The sequence below is a fragment of the Fusarium musae genome, chromosome 4, assembly GCF_019915245.1.
Source record: "Fusarium musae strain F31 chromosome 4, whole genome shotgun sequence".
Lineage (NCBI taxonomy): Eukaryota > Fungi > Ascomycota > Sordariomycetes > Hypocreales > Nectriaceae > Fusarium > Fusarium musae.
The window spans coordinates 3973601-3995472 of NC_058390.1; the positions used below are offsets into that span (position 1 = coordinate 3973601).

General features: G+C 30.0%; 4 protein-coding genes across 4 annotated transcripts; all 4 read right to left on the reverse strand.

The window, feature by feature from the left end:
• Window positions 1–11111: 11111 nt before the first annotated feature.
• On the reverse strand, window positions 11112–13784 carry J7337_006154 (uncharacterized protein; the record flags this gene model as incomplete). The annotated part of the gene is made up of 4 exons (XM_044823818.1): window positions 11112–11150; window positions 11176–12153; window positions 12270–12314; window positions 12345–13784. 4 exons carry the CDS (start codon window positions 13782–13784, stop codon window positions 11112–11114), a joined length of 2502 nt encoding a protein of 833 aa, XP_044682309.1.
• A 1013-nt stretch (window positions 13785–14797) lies between these two features.
• On the reverse strand, window positions 14798–16168 carry J7337_006155 (uncharacterized protein; the record flags this gene model as incomplete). The annotated part of the gene is made up of 1 exon (XM_044823819.1): window positions 14798–16168. The coding sequence occupies one exon, from the start codon at window positions 16166–16168 to the stop codon at window positions 14798–14800; it is 1371 nt and encodes a 456-aa protein (XP_044682310.1).
• Window positions 16169–16493: 325 nt separating this feature from the next.
• Window positions 16494–17712, reverse strand: J7337_006156 (uncharacterized protein; the record flags this gene model as incomplete). The annotated part of the gene is made up of 2 exons (XM_044823820.1): window positions 16494–17235; window positions 17285–17712. 2 exons carry the CDS (start codon window positions 17710–17712, stop codon window positions 16494–16496), a joined length of 1170 nt encoding a protein of 389 aa, XP_044682311.1.
• A 2138-nt stretch (window positions 17713–19850) lies between these two features.
• J7337_006157 (uncharacterized protein) lies at window positions 19851–20647 on the reverse strand (the record flags this gene model as incomplete). Its single annotated transcript, XM_044823821.1, has 2 exons — window positions 19851–19895; window positions 20012–20647. 2 exons carry the CDS (start codon window positions 20645–20647, stop codon window positions 19851–19853), a joined length of 681 nt encoding a protein of 226 aa, XP_044682312.1.
• Window positions 20648–21872: the final 1225 nt, after the last annotated feature.

Consider the following 21872-nt stretch of genomic DNA (forward strand, 5'->3'; position numbering starts at 1 on the left):
CTTTTTTTAATCTATTATTACTATAATCTTCTTTAGTTTTATTTTAATTTTACTTAATATAATAATATATCTTAAAAAATCTATTTTTATAATATAAAAGTAACTCTTTTTTAATTTAATTAATAGCTTAATATCTTATAATATTTTTAAGACTTTATAAATATATTTTATATATTCTTTTTTATTATTTAAAAAAATTAAAATATTATTTAAGTAATATATTATAAAGATATTAAGGTATTATTAAAATATACTATTAATTATCTATTAAAATATTATAGGTATATTAGTAAGATTAAAAAGTATTACTATATATTTAAATAATTTAAATTAAGTTTTAAATACTATTTTCTATTTATCTTTTTTCTTAATATAAATAAGGTTATATACTTCTTTAAAGTTTAGAGTTATAAAGATCTTTTTATTTTATAATTAATCCTTTAACTTTATAATAAGTAAAAGTAAAGTTTAGTTTTTAATAGTATATATATTAACTTATCTATAGTTAATAATTAGTCTATCTTTTTTATTCTTTTTAAGTATAAAGAATATTACTAATACTATTAATAAACTAGATTCCTTAATATAGCTTTTTTTTAATATTTTATTAATATATTTCTTTTAAACTTATAGCTTTTTTTAATTAAATATATAAAGCTTTTCAAATAGTAAGTTACTATTTATAAAATTAATTTTATAGTTTTATTTATTATATTTAAGGATTTTTATTTTTAATTTTTTTTTAAATAGTTTATTATAAGTTTAATATTATTTTAAGATATTTTTAAGTCTATTTTAGCTTAGTTTTATATCTATTTTTTCCTTTCTTAAGTCTTATTATTTAAAAATACTTAGGATTTCTTTTTTATTTTTAATACCTTTTTTATACTTATATTATATTCTTTTTAAAAATAATAAATACTTTATTTTATACTTACTTATACTATCCTTTTTAATTAGGGTTTAAGATTTCTTATTATTTATTATAATTATTTTTTTATTATTATTAAAGTTACTAAAAAGTATAATCTAGCCTATCCTTTAATTAATAAATAGATTTTCTTACTTAAGTTATAATATATTTAAAATTATATATATATCTTTTTTTAAAAGTATAATATTAAAATCTATTTATTAATTTTATCTTTTAATAAAAATCTTAAGATAATTTATTTTTTAATTTATAATACTATTATTATAGTTAAAAAGTTATTTTTTTATATTAATTAGTAAGTAAAGTAGTAATTTCTTTTTTTAAAGTAACTATAGTTTTATAACTATTTTTAAATTAATAAAGTTCTTTTTTATTTTATAATTAATTTAAATATTTAGTTATTTCTTTTTAATTTAAATTTATAATATTAAGCTTTTTATTAAATTTACTATATATAATACTTTTAATATATTTATTATTTTAAGTTATTCTTATTTATAGTTTTAGCCTATCTATAGCCTAGTTATAAATAGTATATAATTTTTCTTAAAGCGTTTTTATATATCTTTTTATACTTATTATTATAGTATCTTTTACTATTAATATAATTATTAAAAAAATAATTATTATTAAAATCGCTTTTTTAATTCTTTATATTATTTTACTAGGGTTTTAAAATAGTTTTTATATCTTTTTTTTTTTTATTATTTATTTTTTATATATTACTTTTATATTTTTTAATTAATCTTTATAGTATTATTTAAGATCTATATATCTTTTAATATATTTATATTTATTAAGGTCTTATTATTCTTATTTAAGTTTTAGGCTATATTATATTTATTATTACTATTTCTTTTTCTAGTTTTTAATAGGTTTTTCTTTAATAGTATATAGTTTCTTAAAGAATTCTATAATTTCTTTAAGTTTATAATATAATAGTAATAAGTACTAAATAATTTCTCTTTTTTTATTTTTATATAGGCTTTAATAATACTATTTTATATATCCTTTTTTATTTAAGTAATAGTAGTTTTCCTATTCTTTTTTATATATAATTTCTTCTTTTACTTATTCCTAGCTTATAAAAGTATTAATTACTTTTTATTTTTTTTAAATTTTTTTAATCCTTTTAAAGTTAGTATTATTTTTTAAATATAGTTTATTTACTTCCTATTATTTTTAAAGTTTTTTTATACTTTTTAAGCTTATATTATTAATTAATAGTATCTTTTTTAAATATATATATTTTCTTTAAGTAGTTTTTTTAAATTCTTTTTCTATTTCTTTAATTATATATTAGGATTATCTAATCTTATTAAGTAAATCTTTATTTTTATAAATCTATTAATAATAAGCTATATTAAACTATAGTTTTAGTATTTTAAAATTATTATATTATATAAAGGGTAAGTATCTTTTTATTTCCTTTTTAAAGTATAAATTATTATTAAAAGTTCTAGGAATTATAATTAGAAAATAATTATTATTAAGTTTTTTTTATTTATATATATTATATTAGTAATTTTTATATAAAACTTATAAAATATTTTAGTATTATTTATATATTAATAATATTTATATATTATTTTAAGAGTTAAACTCTTTTTCTTTATATTATAAGTTTATAGTATTATTAATATAATATACTTTAATTATTATTAAGCTAATTATATTAATATTATTATATTTTTTAGCTTTTTATATATAAAAGTCTTTATAATTTAGATATATTTTTTTAATTTTATTTTTTTTATAAAATAGTTTATATTTTTTAATTTATTTTTATTAAATTTCTTTATTTTTATAGTAAAAGTATTATATTACTTATTTAGCTATACTTTTTTTATATTTTATATTTTAATTATTTTTATATTATTAACTATAAAGTTAGTTTTTTATTTTATATTTTATTTTTTATATTTTTTTTATAACTTAAAGTATAGTTTTTATTAAAATATTATTAATAGTTTATAAAATTTCCTTTTACTTATTTTTTTTAAAAGTAATTAAGCTTTTTTATTTTATTATTTCTAAAACTTATAATTTTATAAGCTTTTTCTTTTTTTATTTTTTATAAATTTCCTATTACTTTCTTTTTTCCTTTTTTTTATAAGCTAGGTTTTTTCTTATTTTCTTATAATATTTATTTAATTTAGTTTTATATAATATTAGAATTTAAAATATATTTCTTACTTTAATATTTTTATATATAGGGAATTTATCTTATAGTTCTTTAATAGAACTTCCTTTATTTAGGTTTTATTTATTTTTTAATATATTATCTTTATATAAAGTAATTATTTTTATTATATTATATATACCTTATATTATCTTTAATATTTAAGTTCTTGAAGCTATTTAAAGTTCTTATTATTAAGTTAGTTCTAAGGCCTATTTACTTTAGTTAGGGTTTTTTAATTTTTTTAGTTTTAAATACTATTATATTATATATCTTATTTAATTATAATTATAATATTTATACTTAAATATATTTTATAACTTATATTAGTTATTATTAAATTATATAGCTTTTAAAGATATAAGTCTTAAGTATATTTTATATAAAGTATTATTATAATAGCCTTTTTACTATTATTTTTAATTATAAAAGTTATTTTAATTATTATTTTATTACTAGTTAAAGTAATATAAATTATAGTTATTTACTTTTTTTATTTTATTTACTTTCTCTTTTTTATATTTATATTATTTTTTATTAATCTTAATTACTATAATAATATATTTTATAATATTATTTAGTTAATCTACTTTATATAATTTATCTTTAACTTCTTCCTTTAACTTTTTATCGTAAACTTTTATAAAAGCTTTATTATTTTATAAGGTTTTAAAAATAAGTTATTAAAACTTAGTAAAGTATATAATATATAAGTAAGTTTATTTAAATATTATAATTTTAGTAATTACTTATTATTTTTTATTAATTACTTTAAAGTTATTTTTAAATATACTTTTAAAGTTATTTTAATTAATAAAGATATTTTAAGTTTTTTAATCTTATATATTTTTTTAATTTTTTAAAAAATCTTTAAAAATAAATTTAAATTAATTTTTAATACTTCTTTAAATTAATAATATAGTAAAAAGTACCTTTTTAATAGTAATATTTAACTAAATTAAGAATATATAAAAATACCTTTTTATTTAAATTAAAAATAAAATTATATTTATAGCTTATTTTTTAAATAGTTCTAGCTTAAGTAATTTAAAAGCTTTTTTAATATTTTTTCTTATTTAAAAGTTAATATTATTACTAACTACTAAGTATACTTTTTAATTATTAATATAATTCTATAAGTTATAAATAGTATTATATAATTAATAGATTTTAGCTATTATTTTTACTATATTAAGTAGCTCTTTAGTATAAAAAGGTTCTAGATTAGTATTACTAGATATTTTAATAATATAATATTACTTAATATAAATATAATATAGTTTAAATAAGAGCTATTAATATATAATAATTAAGGTTTTTAAATAAGTAAACTAGTTTATATTAAATTTATATTTATAAAATATATAAAGTATTATATTAAGTATATTAAGGTATTATATCTTTTAATAATTAATAGTATAAGTTAGGCTTATTAAAATAAAGAAGTATTATTAATAGCTAGTAAGCTAAGTTCTATTTATTACTAAATAAATATATATATATACTTATACTATTAATTATAATTAGTAAGGTTATTATAAAATTAATACTAATCTAGATAGATTAGTATTAATTATACTAGATTAGCTATAATTATAAAAATTTAGTATTAATTATCTTTAGCAAGAGTGCTATTAATTAATAAAAAATATAAGGTATATATAGAAGTCTTATTAAGTTATAATATAAATAGATTAATATATATACTATTAAAAACTAAACCTTATTTTTATTTATTATAAAATTAAAAGATTAATTATAAAGTAAAAAGATTTTTATAGCTTTAAACTTTAAAAGAATATATAACTTTATTTATATTAAAAAAAAGAAATAAATAAAAAATAGTATTTAAAACTTAATTTAAACTATTTAAATATATAGTAATACCTTTTAGTTTTATTAATATATTTATAATATTTTAATAAATAATTAATAATATATTTTAATAGTACTTTAATATTTTTATAGTATATTACTTAAATAATATTTTAATTTTTTTAAATAATAAAAAAGAATATATAAAATATATTTATAAGATTTTAAAAATATTATAAAATATTAAATTACTAATTAAATTAAAAAAGAGTTACTTTTATATTATAAAAATAGATTTTTTAAGATATATTATTATATTAAGTAAAATTAAAATAAAATTAAAAAAAATTATAATAATAATAAATTAAAAAGAACTTAAAAATATAAAAAAAGTATAATCTTTTTTAAAAATAGCTAATTATTATTAATAGTTTATTTAAAGATTTAATAAAATTACTAATTTATTAATAAAACTTATTAAAAAAAATAAACTATTTAAATAAAATAATAAGACTTAAAAAGCTTTTATATAACTTAAAAAGCTTTTATATAACTTAAAAAGGCTATTATTAGTAAATTAATATTAATTATATTTAATTTAAAAAAAGAAATTAAATTAAAAATAAATATATTAAACTTTATATTAAGAAAATAAATTAAATAATAAAATAATATAAGGAAATTATATTTTATTATTTTTTATTTATATAAGCTATATAAAGTAAAGCTTAATTATTTAATTCTTTTTTTTTTTTAGTTACTATTAGCCTTATTTAAGGCTATTAAGCTTTTAGCTTTTTATATAATAGCTTAAATAGTAAGGCCCCTATAGTAAGCTAGAATTATAAAAGTTAATATTAGTTAAGGTTTATCTACCTTAAGTAGCGTAATTACTGCCTTAATTAAGTAATATAAGTACTGCCCTTTAGTAGCTATATTAACCTTCTTCCTTTACCCCTGCAGGCCTAGTGCACCTATCACACTTAAGTACATTCGCCGACCTAACTTTCCCTCTATTAGTTACAGTTACTAATATTAATTATAACTACTAGCAGGATACCTGCTATATATAAGAGCCTAAAGCCTAATTAAGGCTATTATATAACTAACTATAACCTTATTACTATAATTAAATTAATACTAAGCTAGGCTAATAGTAAAGATTACTATAAGCTTTATATAATAGCTATAGCTATTAAGAAGAACTTCTTATCTAAAAGCCTATTTAGCTTAATTAAAATAGCTATTTTTAACTATACTTTAATTAACTTAATTAGTTATATAGATCTAGCTTATCTAGGTTATCTCATTTATTTAATTTAGTTAATTAAGGAGCTAGCTAGATTAAATAAGCTAGAAAAAGCTATAAAAAAAGGCCTGCCTTTTAATATAAAAAAAGTAGCTTTTTTTACTATATTAATAAGTTTAAACTTAGCTTTATATAAAAAGTAACTTAAAAATATAATTATTAAAGCTAATTATCTATACTATATCCTCTTAATTATATAAAATTAAAAGTAAAGGCAGGGTAATAGCAGGGTTTAAAGGAATAAAGTTGACTTTTAGGTAGGTTAGTCAGTGGAAATTAAATTGACCTCTATTAATTAAATGTATATGCCTAGGCATATAACTAACTGCCCTTATATCTGAACTGCAGATAAAGTAAAATTAATAATAAAATAGTAGTTAAACTAGGGTATTTAATTTATAATAAGGAATTTTTAATAATTATTAACTATTTTAAAGAGTTTAAATACTATTTTATAAAAAGTAAATATTAAATTAAGGTTTATATTAATTATTAAAATATTTTATATTTTATAATAATATATAAACTTAATAAGTAATAATTATATTATATAAAATACTTATATAAATTTAATTTTATAATTATTTATAAAAAGGGATTAAAAAATAGAAAAGTAAATATAATTAATTAAAAATTAAATTATAATACTAATATTATAAAAATAAAAAAATAAATACTAAAAATAAATAAAAAAAATATTAACTTATTTAATAAATATAAATATTAAAATAGATATAAATAATAGCTATTAAAGAAATATTAAGTAACTTTAAAGAATTTATATAAGAATTTTATAAATACTTAATATATAAATATTAAAGGATTACTAAAACTTTAAAAAGACTTTTATAATATAAGTATTAAGTTAAATAACTTATAATAGAAAAAGTAATTAAATAATATAATATTTATACTAAAATAAAAGTATAAAAATATAAGTTTTATAAAAAACTATAATTATTATTAATAATAAAAGTATTATAAAGCTTAATTATAATAGATTTTATTATTAAGCTATTATTATTAAAAAAACTTTTAATTAAAATCTTTTATAATAATATTATAGTTATTATTAAAAGATTTATAAAGTTTTTAATTTATATACTTTATAAAAAAGATATAAATATTAAGAAAATAGCTTATATTTTTTATACTAAAATAATATAAAAATAAAGATTACTTAAAGAAATTCTTATTAATAAAAATATAATATTTATTAATAAGTTTTAGTAAGTATTAATAGCTTATTTAAGAATTAATTATAGACTTATAATAGTATTTAGACTTTAAGTAAATAAATAAGTAAAATAAATAAATTAAGTAATAAAATAGTATTTATAATATTATATTAATTATAAATAAAATAATTAAGTTAAAAAGCTATTATATATTTAATTAGCTTATAATATTATTTATAATAAAAGTATTAAACTTATATTATTAAATATTAATTTTAGCTATATATTAAAAGTATATTATAATATATAAAAAACTAAAATTATTAACCTTATAGTAATAATTAAAAGTAAAGACTTAAAAAATATATATAATAAACTTTAAATAAAACTAGAGTTTATTAATAAATAAATATAATAGTATTATAACTTTAAAAAGTTAAAAGAACTAGTTTTTAAAAAAGGAAATATAATATACTTATTTATTAAAAATATTATAATAAAATAATTAAGTTATAAGTTAGATTTTAAATATATTAAACTTTATAAAATTATTAAAAAGATCTTTAAAAATAACTATAAACTAGGTTTATTAATAAAGATTAAGCTTTATAAAATCTTTTATATAGTATTATTTAAATTAATAATTAATATAATTTATATTAAAATTAATAATAAATTAAAAAAAATTAATAAACTAAAACTTTATAAAGTAAAAGTAATTAAAAAAGTATAAGTAAAAAATAATAAAAAAGAATATTTAGTAAAATAAAAAAATTATTTAGAAAATAAAAATATATAGAAATTACTTAAATACTTTATTAATATTTAATAACTTTTAAGGAATTTTTATTAAAAACTAAAGTAAAATTTAAAATAATAAATTAGTTAATAAAGTTTATAATATTAGCTTTAATTAATTTTATTATAGTAATAAAATTAGAAAATATAATTTAGTTTTTTAGTTTTTTATTATTATTTATTATTTTAAAATTATATTTAAAAGCTTTTAAACTTTTAAATTAAATTAAGTATTTTTAATAATAGAAATATATTAACTTTAAAAGATATTTATTTAGCTAATATTATAGTTAAATAAGCTTTTTTTTAATAACTTTCTTATTAGCTTTAATATAACCTTTTTTTTTAATTAAATAATTTATTATAAAAAAATAATATAAAAATAAAAATACTTTATAAATAAAAAAAAAAAATAAACCTTTTAATAAAGTTATATTTTTATTATTATAAAAATAATTATAATAAGTATACTTAAAATAATTTTTCTATTTATTTTTTATTATATATTTAATATAATTTTTAATATATAAAAAATAAAATATAATTTTATATTTAATAAAAGTAATAAGTTTTATATAAGTAAAATAGTATTAAGTCTTTATAAAAGATATAGTATTAGTAATTAAATAAAAGAAATATAAGTTTAAGATTAGATTTATTAAAAATAATATAAAAGAAAAATAAATATATAAGTTTTAAAAGTAAAATTAATAAAAAAAAAAGATTATATTATAATTTACTTAAGTATTAATTAGCTATATTTACTTTTAATTTATATTTTTTATATTACTTTATATTACTTTATAACTTAATTTAATCTATTACTAACCTATTAAGCTAGCTTTAGCCTATTAATATTTATAGTTTTTCTTTTAATACTAAAACCTTTATTTTATAATTTATTTTTTTACTTTTTTTTTTTTTTTATTTCTTTTCTTTTATTTTATAATAGCTTTTAATTTCTATAATATAATATTTATATTATTAACTTAATTACTTTAACTATATATTTTAACTTTATAAATTATATTTAGTATTAATTATTATTACTATCTAATTTAATAGCTATAATAAAGGCTTATTACTTTATTAATAAGTCTTAATCTTACTTTAAGTAATTAGCTAGGTCTTTTAAGGCTTTTCATTTACTTATAATAGTTAATATAATAAATATATTTTATATATCTAGAAGCTTTATAGTATAATTAAAAATTATAAGATTAATTTATTATATTAGTATTAATTTATTAATATATAGTAAGTCTTTACTTATAATATTTAAATATTAAAGGAAAGTATATAAATTAAAGATATTATTAATATTAAGATTATTAATATAAATTAGATTACTATTTATATAAGTATTAATTACTATAATAAGATAGTTATAGCTATTAATACTAATTATATAATATAGTATTTTTAGATAGTTTTTATAGTTTTTAATTTATTTAAAATTAGGCTTTTAGAGTTAAAGCTTTAATATTAATTACCTTAACTAGGTAATAATAAAGAAGGCTTTTAGCTTACTAAGGCTAAGGAAAATATCTTTTTATATTTATAAATTAAGGCTACTTATTTAGTTAAATTATAAGGTTAAAGGTAATATTATATAACTTTAAGATTTACTTTTAAAGTTATTATATTTTTTAATATTATATATAATACTATATATATAATATATTAAAAAATAAGTATTATATTATATTATTTTTATTATAAGACCTTATTAGCTATATTTTATATATTACTATAAAGATATTTTATTTTTTTAATATTATAATTTAAATAAAAAAAGTATTTATATTATATATATTTTATATTTTCTTTTTAATTAATAATAGTTATTATATATTAAGAGATTTTATAAATAACTGTTAAAATATAATTACTAGTAATAATATAAAATTATTAGTAATTTTAGATAATTATTAATAATTTTTAGAAATTACTTATAAGTTACTTATTATAATTATACTCTTTTAAAGTATATATATATATTTATTTAATATTAAATAAAACTTAGCTTACTAGCTATTAATAAGACTTCTTTACTTTAATAAGCTTAATTTATATTATTAATTATTAAGAGATATAATACTTTAATATACTTAGTATAATACTTTATATATTTTATAAATATAAACTTAATATAGACTAGTTTACTTATTTAAAAACTTTAAATTATTATAATTATATAAATAATAGTTTTATAATTAAAAAAAGCTAATTAAATAAAAAATCTACTATTAAGCTAATTAAAATCCTATATAGGGATTAAGGCTATAATAGCTTTATAATATAATTCTAGCTTTTTAAAATTATTATATTTTTTAAAGTTTTTTTTATATATTAATATAACTTAAAGTATAATTATAGCTTTATTAATATAATTATAAATATAAGTTTAGTTAAGATATTATTAATAAAAGATTAATTTTATTAAAGCTATTATTTTAAAAATTTAAAATATTTATAATATTAAATTAACCTTTTTTAGCTAAAAAATTAAAGCTTTATATATTTTTAAAGCTAATTAAAGAGTTATTATTTAAGTTTATATTATATTAGCTTTATATTATAATTATTAGTTAATTATTATAGTATTAATATTTAAGTTATAGGCTAAAAGTGTTATTTATAGTTAAGGCTTATAGCTAAGAGCTTATTCTAGTAAAGAGAACTTAGTATTAGTTCCTTAATAGGCCAGTAGATTATTAACGTTAACTTAGTTCAGGGCTGCTATTACCTAATAATGATACAGCCTATATTATGTTAATAGCAATATTTGTATAATTTCCTAAAAGAATAATAAAAAACAAATCTTTATATATATTGCCGTTATATATATATTTATTAGTTCCTGCTTCGGAAACAGAGGCAGCCAATATAGGGTCACACTCCCCACGTCTGACCAGCGTTCGGTTTGGAAGCCTAGAAAGAAAACATAGGAGCATACCCACTTCGTTAAAGTTCTGAAAGGGATCGGTGGTTCCCAGTTCGACAGTTTCCAAAACCACTTCCATGGTCCATTAGGGTCCCAATCTGGCTGGTATGTTGCCATCCATGCTCGGTGAACAAATGCAGTCAAAGCCCTCTCCACCCATTGAAATTTCTTGAAACTGTACCAAGTGTAAAGGATGCGGAATAGTGTGCCCACAGAGTTGTCGTCGTTCCACATCGCTCTGATTATGAAGCGCTCTCCCAGATAGATTGTAACGCAAATGGCCTGGCCAATGACTATCAGCCTATCCGAATATTGTTGTGGATTTTGGGGACGTGAAATGCTCAAGTCTTGTGGCTCGTAACTGCGCTCAATGATGAATTTGCCATTAAGACTGACTGCACCAGATTCGTGCTTTGGATCCTGTTGAGCATTGCTGTAACTTTTTGAGTCACTGATCTCGGTCAGGCGCAGAGGGCAGTCGAAGTGGAGGAAATAATTGTTGCCCACAACTCGATTAACGATAAATCGCGCTCCTCGTTCTGGCGGTCCGTTATCGACGACAATGCACAGTACATCTGCAGGGTGCTCGACATCGACATCGGATCTCTGCAATGCTTCAACACTGTATTTGAGGCCTTTTACATCCTTCTCATTCGGCATGAGGAGCCGGAAATGGTCCGATCGATGCGCTGATGACAGCAAATAGAACTTGAGAGCCTGAGCGCCCTTTCTAGTCTCGAATGTAAAGCCTGCTGAGCCAAGCTTGAGAGTGTGCTTGCCCCCAAATTTCTCGGTAGCTATCTCACGTGGTATCCAGGAATCCACGGTGCACGCGCCCAGTCTCGCGCAATCAGAAAAGAGAAGCTCGGTCGGAAGTGACTCAAGGCCATAGAAAAGTCGCTTCATCCTTACATCGGTGGTTTTACTTTGAGATATGGCATTGGCATTCATGCACGACATATTCATCAGAATCAGGGGAATATCTTCGGGCTGAGTTGTCGTTCTAGATTGAAGGAGCGAGTGAGCTTTAACAAATCTAGCTGCTCTGTCAGCCTGCGTGGCGTTAGTCAAAAGCACCTTTCGTGAGAATCGAACAGACAACTGACCGGCGTTCGCGCGTAATCTTGGTACTCTTTGACATTCAAAGAATTCTGCAGATGTGTTAAGAGTCGGCACCGCACCGGCTCACGGAAGGGCTCAGATTCATCTTGTAAATGCTTACTGATCTCAGTGGTAGGTTTGTTACCAGGGCTACCATCGTAAGACGGCCTCAACAACTTGAGGTATGCCAACGATCCGTGGAGTGGGAAAACAATACGTCCTGACAAGATGCCTTCCTGCAAAGTCCACGCTCTGCCCATCCAATTCGAAGCATATATATATGCTACAACATCCAGCAAACCTTCGTCTTGAGGGCTGTAGTAGGTCGGGCGTCCATATGCCGCAATAGAAGCTGGGCGTCGACCAGCATCCAAGGCTTGTAGCCCCTTATCAAAGACGAAGGTGTGTGATGCCGCAGCATAAATGAGGTTCATTGACTCGATGGCCCCGCCTCGAAGGTCAGCGTCATCGATAGCTTGGGGTATGCAGAAGCTGTCCAGCCAAAAGTATTCGTATGCGCGACTTGGAGGTTCGATTTCACCGGGCCGAAAAGACCACCAATTCGCGATCCATTCGCGCAATCCCCAGTCTTCAATGGAGGTGGGCAAACTCGAAAGCACTTGTTCAAGGTATTCGACTTGACATTTGGGTAAGCAGTTCTGAGAAGATCCGAATTGTTGATCACCCCAGACGTGAGATATTGCGATGAACCTACAGGATGGAGTATATGGAACCACCTCCAGCTCAATCTTGCCAAGCGGTGACTGTGTGATCCTGACTAAAGGGATCCCTCCGGAAGCCACGATGGGTTTCACCCTTTCAACTGGGACGACGATATCTTCACAGAGACACCCGTCAGTGCGGTGGAGAGGCATAGACAACTTATTAGTAACGAGACATTTGTCACTACTGCAGCCCGAGTGATCTTCAGCATTGATTCGAGGTGGCTTGAGTGACGATATGAAGTAAAATTCGGGGTAGGACATGGGTGAAGCATCCAAGAAGTTCAGCCTCTTTTCGCACCACCCATTCTTGATCATTCTGCGCTTAAGAAGCTTTGTTGATGCCGAGATTGTGGATGTCTTGGCGACCTTGAGCGTATTGGAATCGAGCACATATGCCACAAGATATGACAACATGTGTACTGAGAGGAGAATTTCTGTAAGCTTATCGTCGTCGAGATTCGCCAGATTATCCATATAGATGAGGACAATCTGCGCGCTCTGATAAACCTTTTTAAGTTCAGTTCTCTTGGCCTCGAGTTCCGCAGCAGTGAGGCTGTTGTCTAGTTCATCCCATCGAGCTTTGAGCTCTCGCCAGTACCATTGCGGTATGCGAAGATCAATAGAAGAATGGGACCCGTCAAGCTGAGCGCCTGCGAATTCCTCATGTCTGATGTTTCGACCTAGCGCTTCAGATGCTAGACGGAAGAATAGCCATGATTGAATGACTGAAGCCCGCCAATGGCTTCGAGAGAAGCTTGTGCTCTCCTGTTGATCAGATTCAGCAGCATTGAACATTTGCGTTGTCGCATCGCACGCCCTCTTAAAAGAGTCTGAGCAATTGGTTTGGTCTGTTATCGAGTATTGGGTTCGCGCCATGAGAGGTACTCGGATTGATTCCACATCTGTATCTCGTGGATACGGGAAGCAAGACATTTTCAGGTATCACGAATCTAGTGGTGAGTACAGAGTATAGCAAAAAGATATGCGAATGAAAGACCATGACTGCATGTTGCATGTTTCTAGTGAAGCGAGGCAGGGCTTTATATTGGATGGGATGCTGCCCCCACTTCGGTCACTTCGGGGCAGCGGCTGGAGAAAGCCCAAAGCAAGGATTGTGTATTTGGGTGGCCTCGAGTCGATTGTGGAGGGTGGGGTTACCACCAGATCCAGGCAAAGGCGCAGCCAACTGCGCCCCATTAGGCAAAGTTTCGCTTCTGTCCACAGCCTGGTTTTGAGAAGTAGGCTGCACGTAGGTAAGGTATGCAGCTTATGGCAGGCTTCCAATTCGCGCTGTGGCTGGAGTGAGCACTGATACCCAGGCTGATTTAAAACAGTACACAGCAATCATGGTCTCATATCTGCGCAGTGTGATGCATGTATGCATACCTAACTACGAAATGCAGCGCCTGCTTACACCAAGCAACGGGTGTGCTAGGACCAACGAAGATTGCATAACCACCCGTACTAAGTGATAAAATAGTTAAATTCGTGGAATATATTTTACACTGAAACCAGCATAGACTGATACTAATCGGATTTCAGTGTAACAAACCCATGATATCCCACGTGCATCTAGACCTGACTTTCAGGCCAGATCCTCCTACATGGTATAAGCCAACAAAGCATGCTCATGATTGTGATTGTAAATGTGACAGAAAGCCTTGATTAAGCTGGCGGAGGCGTACTGAAAGGATATAAAGATAGACCCGACGCCTTGTGGTTCCGAATTGGCTACCATGAGGAGGAGCTTGGAAATAGCCCCCAATGTGGATGAACAGGAGGGTTATGAAGCCCATATTTTGTACAACTTAGCTAAGTTCAGCAGCAACATCATCATAAGCCCTCTTCAACAAAACAAGCAACTCATCCATCTCATCCTCCGTGATCGTCAACGGCGGCGAAACAATAACATGATCACCCACTTTTCCATCTGCAGTCCCGGAACCAGGATAAACAGCCAATCCCAATTGAAAAGCCCTCTCCTGAACCTTGACGCCAAATCGAATCTCGCTATCAAAAGGCGTCTTGGTCTTTTTATCCTTCACAAACTCAATACCCCAAAACAACCCTCTACCTCTAATGTTTCCAACAAACTCGAGATCCTGGAAGATTTCGACTAGGGACTTGTGTAATCGTGCTCCAAGAGTAGCAGCGCGAGAAACCAAGTTATCCCTGCGGATAATCTTCTGGATCGCTAGTGCAGCTGCGCAACTCACGGGGTGAGCTTGATACGTATGTCCGTGATTGAAGCTCGCCGTTCCCTTCTTCAACGTCTCAATGATCTTTCTGTGCACCAAAGTCGCGGCGATAGGAGCGTATCCGCCTCCAAGACCTTTGCCTGTGGTGACGATATCAGGACGAACATCGCCATCTTGCTCGAAGGCGAAGAATGTTCCACACCGTCCGACTCCGCACATGACTTCATCGAGGATAAGAAGAATGCCATACTTTCGACAGACTTTTCCAACACCTTCGAAGTATCCGGCTGGAGGAGAGATACAACCTGCTGTTGCGCCGCCAACTGTCTCTGCAACGAAAGCCATGATGGTGTCTGGGCCGACAGCCTGGAACTCTGCCTCAAGCTCATCGACTAGTCTCTGAGCGTACTCTTGTTCCGTTTCGTCATCTTTCCGAACTCGGTACTCATACGCTGGACTAACGTAGCTCACATTATCCAGAAGAATAGCACCCTCATACGGCGCCCTTCTCGCCACAAAACTACCCACGCTCATAGCGCCAATAGTATTCCCATGATAAGCCCGCCTTCGCGAAACAAACTTGGTCCGCTGCGGCTGTCCGTTCTCAACATGATACTGCCTCGCAAGTTTCATCGCTGAATCCATAGCTTCACTACCAGAGCCAACAAAGTACGCTCTCGTCAAGTCAAAGGGTTCTCCTTCTAGGATATAGTTTGCGAGATCCTCTGCGCTGTTGGTTGTGTAGGCCATGGTGTGCACGTATGACACACTCGACATTTGCTCAACCATTGCGTCGCGGACTTCAGTGTTTCCATGGCCGATGATGGCGACTGCAGCACCTGCGCAGCCATCGAGGATTTTGCGGCCGGATGAGAGGGTGATCAAGACGCCTGATGCGGATGATACGGTTTCTGGACGGGTGAGGAGGGAGCGGTGCATAAGATGGGGCTCTGAGGCCGAGGAGAGTTGAAGATCACCCATTGTGTCAGGTAAGATAAGTAGCTATCCTTTAGTAGATGATCGCTCAGATGAAGAGATGGAAAAGATATCTTGGGTAGAGGATTGAATGAGTTTATAAAGGAGGGAATGATGTTCTGTCGCTTCTTATCGAGTTTGAGGTGGAGCCGAAGCCACTCGGCTTAGAACAGGCGATTCGGGTCTGGATGCTCTTTTCGGGTTTGGAGGAGACGCGAACGAATGAGACAACAGCTTCAGCACTGAAACTATCTTCTCACCAAGATACGCGATAGGTTTATTTCAAGAGCATACTAAGTTCCATAATTAATCGAAAATAGATCCAAAACTTCTAAGCTACGTTATCGTCACCCATATTATCCATACTCGTCGACAAGAGATGCGGATCATCACAGAATGACAGTAATCTCCACCAATCCTCACCCACAAACTCACTCCCACTCGTCTCCTCCAGAAACACGAGCCCATCTGTATCCAAACCCTGCTCAGCATCACTCGCCACCAGCTGATGCAACTTCGACCCATCATCCGCCGACACCAACCCCGCCGGCCTATCAAACGTCTGTCTCGGCATCCCCTGCAACGGCGCAAGATGAATAGAATCCTCCAACTCGGGATAATCATACCTCGACCTCTTAACCCTCCGCCCCTCACTAACCCTCGTCATGATACTCTTGGCCGTATTCAAAACATCAATCCACTCCTCCGCCAATCTCCAAACCTTGCCTATTCTCACTAAAACAGCCATAGTCCTTTCAGCTTGGGCGTCTGCGTCGGCGGTTTGACTTGGCGTGAAGCCCATGAAGTTGGGAAACGCTGCGCCGTATATACTCCAGAGAGTGGAGGAGAAGGCGCATAGGCCTGAGAAGGGGGTGCGGATGGGACAGCCGACGTGTTCGAGATCGGAGAGGAGAGAGGATATTTGGGATGCTGCGTCGTAGAGATCGAAGACGTTTTGGAGCCAGAATGAATCGGGGCCTCGGGCTTTGAGGAGTGGTGGTTCGATGGGGCCGCGGGGTTTGACTTCGTCTACTGGGCTGAAGGGGATGTATTCACGGCAGAGGAAGAGCAAACTACGATTGATAAGTATTGTACTTCAGGAAGAGGAACACAGGGGCTTACCTGACGTAGTGGACCAAGTTGATGTATCCAAACCTCTCAGCCTGTCCTCGCTGAGCATGTACCGATACCTTCGTAGCAGGATACTTCATCAGCGTATCCTGAGAATCTCGCCACTTGATCAAGTCCTGCTTCATCTTACTCCAACCCGAAGTATCATTGAACGGACACTGCTCTGGTTCAGTCATGCCAGGCTGTCTTCTTCCGCCCTCAGCGATCCAAGTGTGAACTCTCGACCAGATACGTAAACCTTGAATGAGAAGGACAAGATGATCATCTGGCCCGTAGGCCTTCAAACTATCATCTATCGGCGCAGATTGAGGGCTCTGTCCGAACAGGAACTGGGTGTCGTTAACGGGAAGGGAGAAGTGCATATCTCCATCAGCGAACATAGCCTGTCGTCTCTTGCCGCAACTCAACAGTCTGTCCATCTTGAAGCATGTCCACAAGGTTCTTTTCTCAAGCTCTGAAAGAGTTTCTCTCTTTCCACAGCTCGCGAAACCAGTGCTGAGTAACCCTTGAGCCATTCTCGTTGCAATGCCACAATGCATCCACGCATTAAAACCATCTCCATCTCCCCAGTTGCAGAGCGATAGTATGAGGAATGTCTGAATGAGAGCTAGACTCGGACCACTCGTCACCCTCTTTTGTGCCTCGCCGGCTATAAAGAGAGCGTTCTTGTTGTTAATATCTGCGGTGTAAGACTCGGAGTATCGATGTGAAACTGCAACAATAACGAGGAGCCGAAGCTTCTGAACTACACTGAGCTCATCTTGTCGATACTCAAGATCATCCGGATGTAGAAACCCAAACTCGGGAAATTGAGCCCTAAACAAGTTGATAGCACTGATAACTTGCGCTCGCGACGTCTGTTCAAAGACTTGATTGACATCTTGCCAAACATCACCCGAGACATCTGTTTGCCTCAGATCAACACTCAACCGCTGTCTTTTAGCAGGCCTTTTAGACCCTGAGCTTTGACCCAGCACTGGACCACCCAGGACACAAGTCTCGGTACAACCACTCTTTATGCAGCCCGCACAAGGGGGCTGATCATTATGTCTACACTTGACTTTCGATCTTCTATTGATAGTAGTTAGACGCTGTCTCGGGTCTTAGACGAGCTGTATTACCTGCATCTACAACCAGGTTAGAACTGTACATATGGGCATTCAAGATGTGGGTAGTTACCTCTCGCACGCAATTGTCGTTCTCATCGTTTCTGTTTCCGATTCGCGTTTCAATTGATATGAGTCTGGGATGATTCAGGCGGGGCTTCGGGTTTGTTTTCGTGAGGTTGCTTCTCGGGTCTAAAGCCGATTCGGGTTTGGCCCAAGAAACCTCGGGCACGTGCCAGAATACGCGTATAAGTGAAATTGAATCGTACCGAACTTATCTGTAAATGGAGTCTACATGTACTTGGTCTCTGCTCTATATAATTCAATGTAACCTAATTTAGCCCATCCCCCTATAATATTCCTACATATAGACAAAAACAAGCACTATTTAATATGGACTACTTATAGCTCTGCTTGCACCCTTAGCCTACTGTTATCAGCCTCCATCACTCAGCTACACTGCCAGCCTTCGAGACCCCTACATTCTTTGTCCAGGTGCGTTTCTTTGCATAACAAGACACCAAGGATGCCTATTTCAGCTGCGGTAGATCTCTGCTCGCTTCCAAGAGAGTTTCCGGAAATGTTCGCGTATCTCCCATGCGCTCCAAGGAAGACTTTGACGAGCTTGCGATCAAGATAGAAGCTGCTTGGTATGAAACGGTGGAGATAACTTCACCTGCTGAAAAGGCGACATGGAATAGTGAGGACGAGCAGAAGAGGTTGATGATGGTCAAGTTTGTCCCGTTGGTGACAGGTCGGGAGCTTGGGGTGAACGGGCCAGAGGTTGGAAAGGAGGGGTACTGGCTTAAGGATTAGGTGCCTTAGGCTGAAGTTATAGCGAACAAGGGTGTAGGAAGGTTTGCAGAAATCTTGGCCGAAGTGAAGGGGTCTAGAGTAGTACATATAGCTCATAAATAGTGTATTTATATGCCAGTAGTCAGTCCAGGCTCAGGGTCGGCTCTCATCCGTGGTATTTTACTGTAATGTTAGATCTGAAAGCGTAGATTCATATATGAGACTGGCCAAAAGACCTCAAGCTTGGCGAAGCCAGAAGATTTGTTTGCGCTAATCTGGAATATGAGATTAAAGGTAAGCGGTAGCTTCTCGACCTTTATCTAGATGCAGGACTTTTTCCTTCTTTTTTCTTTTGTTTTCTTATTTTTAATCAGAGGTATACGACTTGAGATATCCTCCTTAAATACGAATTAATAAAATACTAACACGGTGTCAGCCTAAATGCCTTACTTGGCCGTAGCCTCAAGTTTGATATCCACTCATATTCATGCGATCTATCTGTGATGTGGCCAATGGTCTTGGGATTTGGTTTTGGCTAAAAAACCTCGGGTATGCGGATAGCTTACGTGCCGAAGGACACGCATATATGTGAAATCTACAGACTACGGGGTCTATGTATCTCACCGAGCGGCGAGAAGTAGAAATAGCTGGTCAAATCAATCAAAGGGCTTGGGAAGGGTATAGTAGTCGTAGGGTGGTATCTGTGAAATCTGTCCACGAAATGTCAACTTGCGTCGTCCCAAGATGTTTGTATGAACTTAGATAAATAATAAGCTGTCATCAACCAATGAATTGAATTCTTAATAACTTCGCTTACATTATTACGGGCGTTTCTGTAGTTCCGTCTGATTTGGATCTCCTTGGAATCAAACCCATACTGATAGCCCAATCGTCCGGCGCATTTCTTTAACCAATTCATCAGCAAGAATTGTACGCCTTTCATACTTTTAGGTTCTCCACCCGCCAACTGCAAGACATAGCCGTGCATTAATAGTTTGTCTGTCAAGGAGTTTGATACGGCCAAGAGAGCCGCAGAGCCACCCAGAAGGGCCAGTATCAAGATCTTGCCAAACTGCGTCGCGTTACTGACAAATGCTGCCGCGAGATAGACGACGATGGTGGCGAAAGCTGCAACCCAGCTTTCCCTCATAGACTGATCTCGAAGCCATTGACCTGAAGTCACAGCCTTTAAGTGGTCGACAGCGCCTTGGATCCTGACCCAGCGGTCTTGGCTGAGAAGGACTAGAAGATCGCCCATCTTGCCGGGTTCTTTGGCACCGAACCACCCAGGCTCTGCTCTGCGACGAATAACAATCACATTGGCTAGTCGTGCAACCATCAACATGAGAACAACCCCAAGACCCCACCAGTCATGCATAATGCCTAGGAGAACAATAACAGCAACACCCCATGAAGCCGCTGCTAGATATGCCAAAATGGCGACAGCAGACATCTCGAAAGAAGGGAAATATTGCAGATCGCGCTCGGAAGGACCAAGGTTGTGTTTTATCGGGCTCATTGCCCCCAGGTACATCCACCTCGGAGACAGTGAGGGTTGTTAAATGACCAGTTTTGCCCACACGCTGCAGGTAATAGACAGTGGCTGGGTTTTCCACGCGAAAAACAAACCCCGATACCATATTTCCACAGGCAGGATACTCTCCACCATTGAGGTCTGTCGACTTTTCCTGCATATGAATTCCAGGGCATAAGATCAAGATGTCCATTAAGGTGGAATTTCCTGTTAGCAGTGTTCTCTCTTCGATCGTGGTAAGGTCTGCGAGAGCCAGACCGGCTGCGTCCAGCGACACATCAGGCGTTGCTGGCGGCGCGAATGGACCGAAGGAAAGTCGATACTGATAGTTCTAGAGTCAAAATCAATCTCATTTGATGTCAAGGGAAGGCTATACCTTGGAGGCTAGGTTCAAGTACATGCTGGAAGCTGACTCCTGCTCTAAGAACTTAAAAGTTTAGGTATGAAAGCCGCCGGCTATTCACGGATGGGGGCCTTTCTCATCAAAGGTTTGAACAAAGAACTGAAGATGGTTATGGGACGTAAGATTACATTCTGGACCAAATCATCCCTAAAGTACTAACCCTGTTGTTGTGGACATGCAAGGCCCCGAATGCAGACATGGCCAGAGCCTTATCCTGCAAATGTGACAAAACATGCATTTGACCCACCATTCGCCCCGCTGCTATAAGCAATGATCTGATTTTGGAGTCTTAGAAACCGAATCATGGCTGTAGAAACTTGCTCAACACTCGCATGAGGTATCACAGAAACATGAACTATTGATACCATCTCACACCGATATGTCTAGCGTTATCACAACCACATCACCGAGTCAAACTCAGGCAGCATTATTGAGAAGTATTCCTTGCTTGAATACGAAGCGGCTGATCTGTCCCGTGTCTTGGCTGCTCATGTGTCTCGATGGCATTGGCGGATGGTTGGTTGGCTTGAGATGAGGCTGGCTCAATATTCTACCAAAGCAGACAATATTGACTTAGCTGCAGCATCACATGCAGTATTACATGCAGCTGGAAGGTCATCTGAATGCGAAAGACGTGCGCCCTACTTCGGTTGGTGGCCTCACTGTCGATGAGTGGACGAGATTACTGTACTTAGCAACAGTGCAAATGCTAAGCTACCACGGTAGTAGAAAGACGGAGAT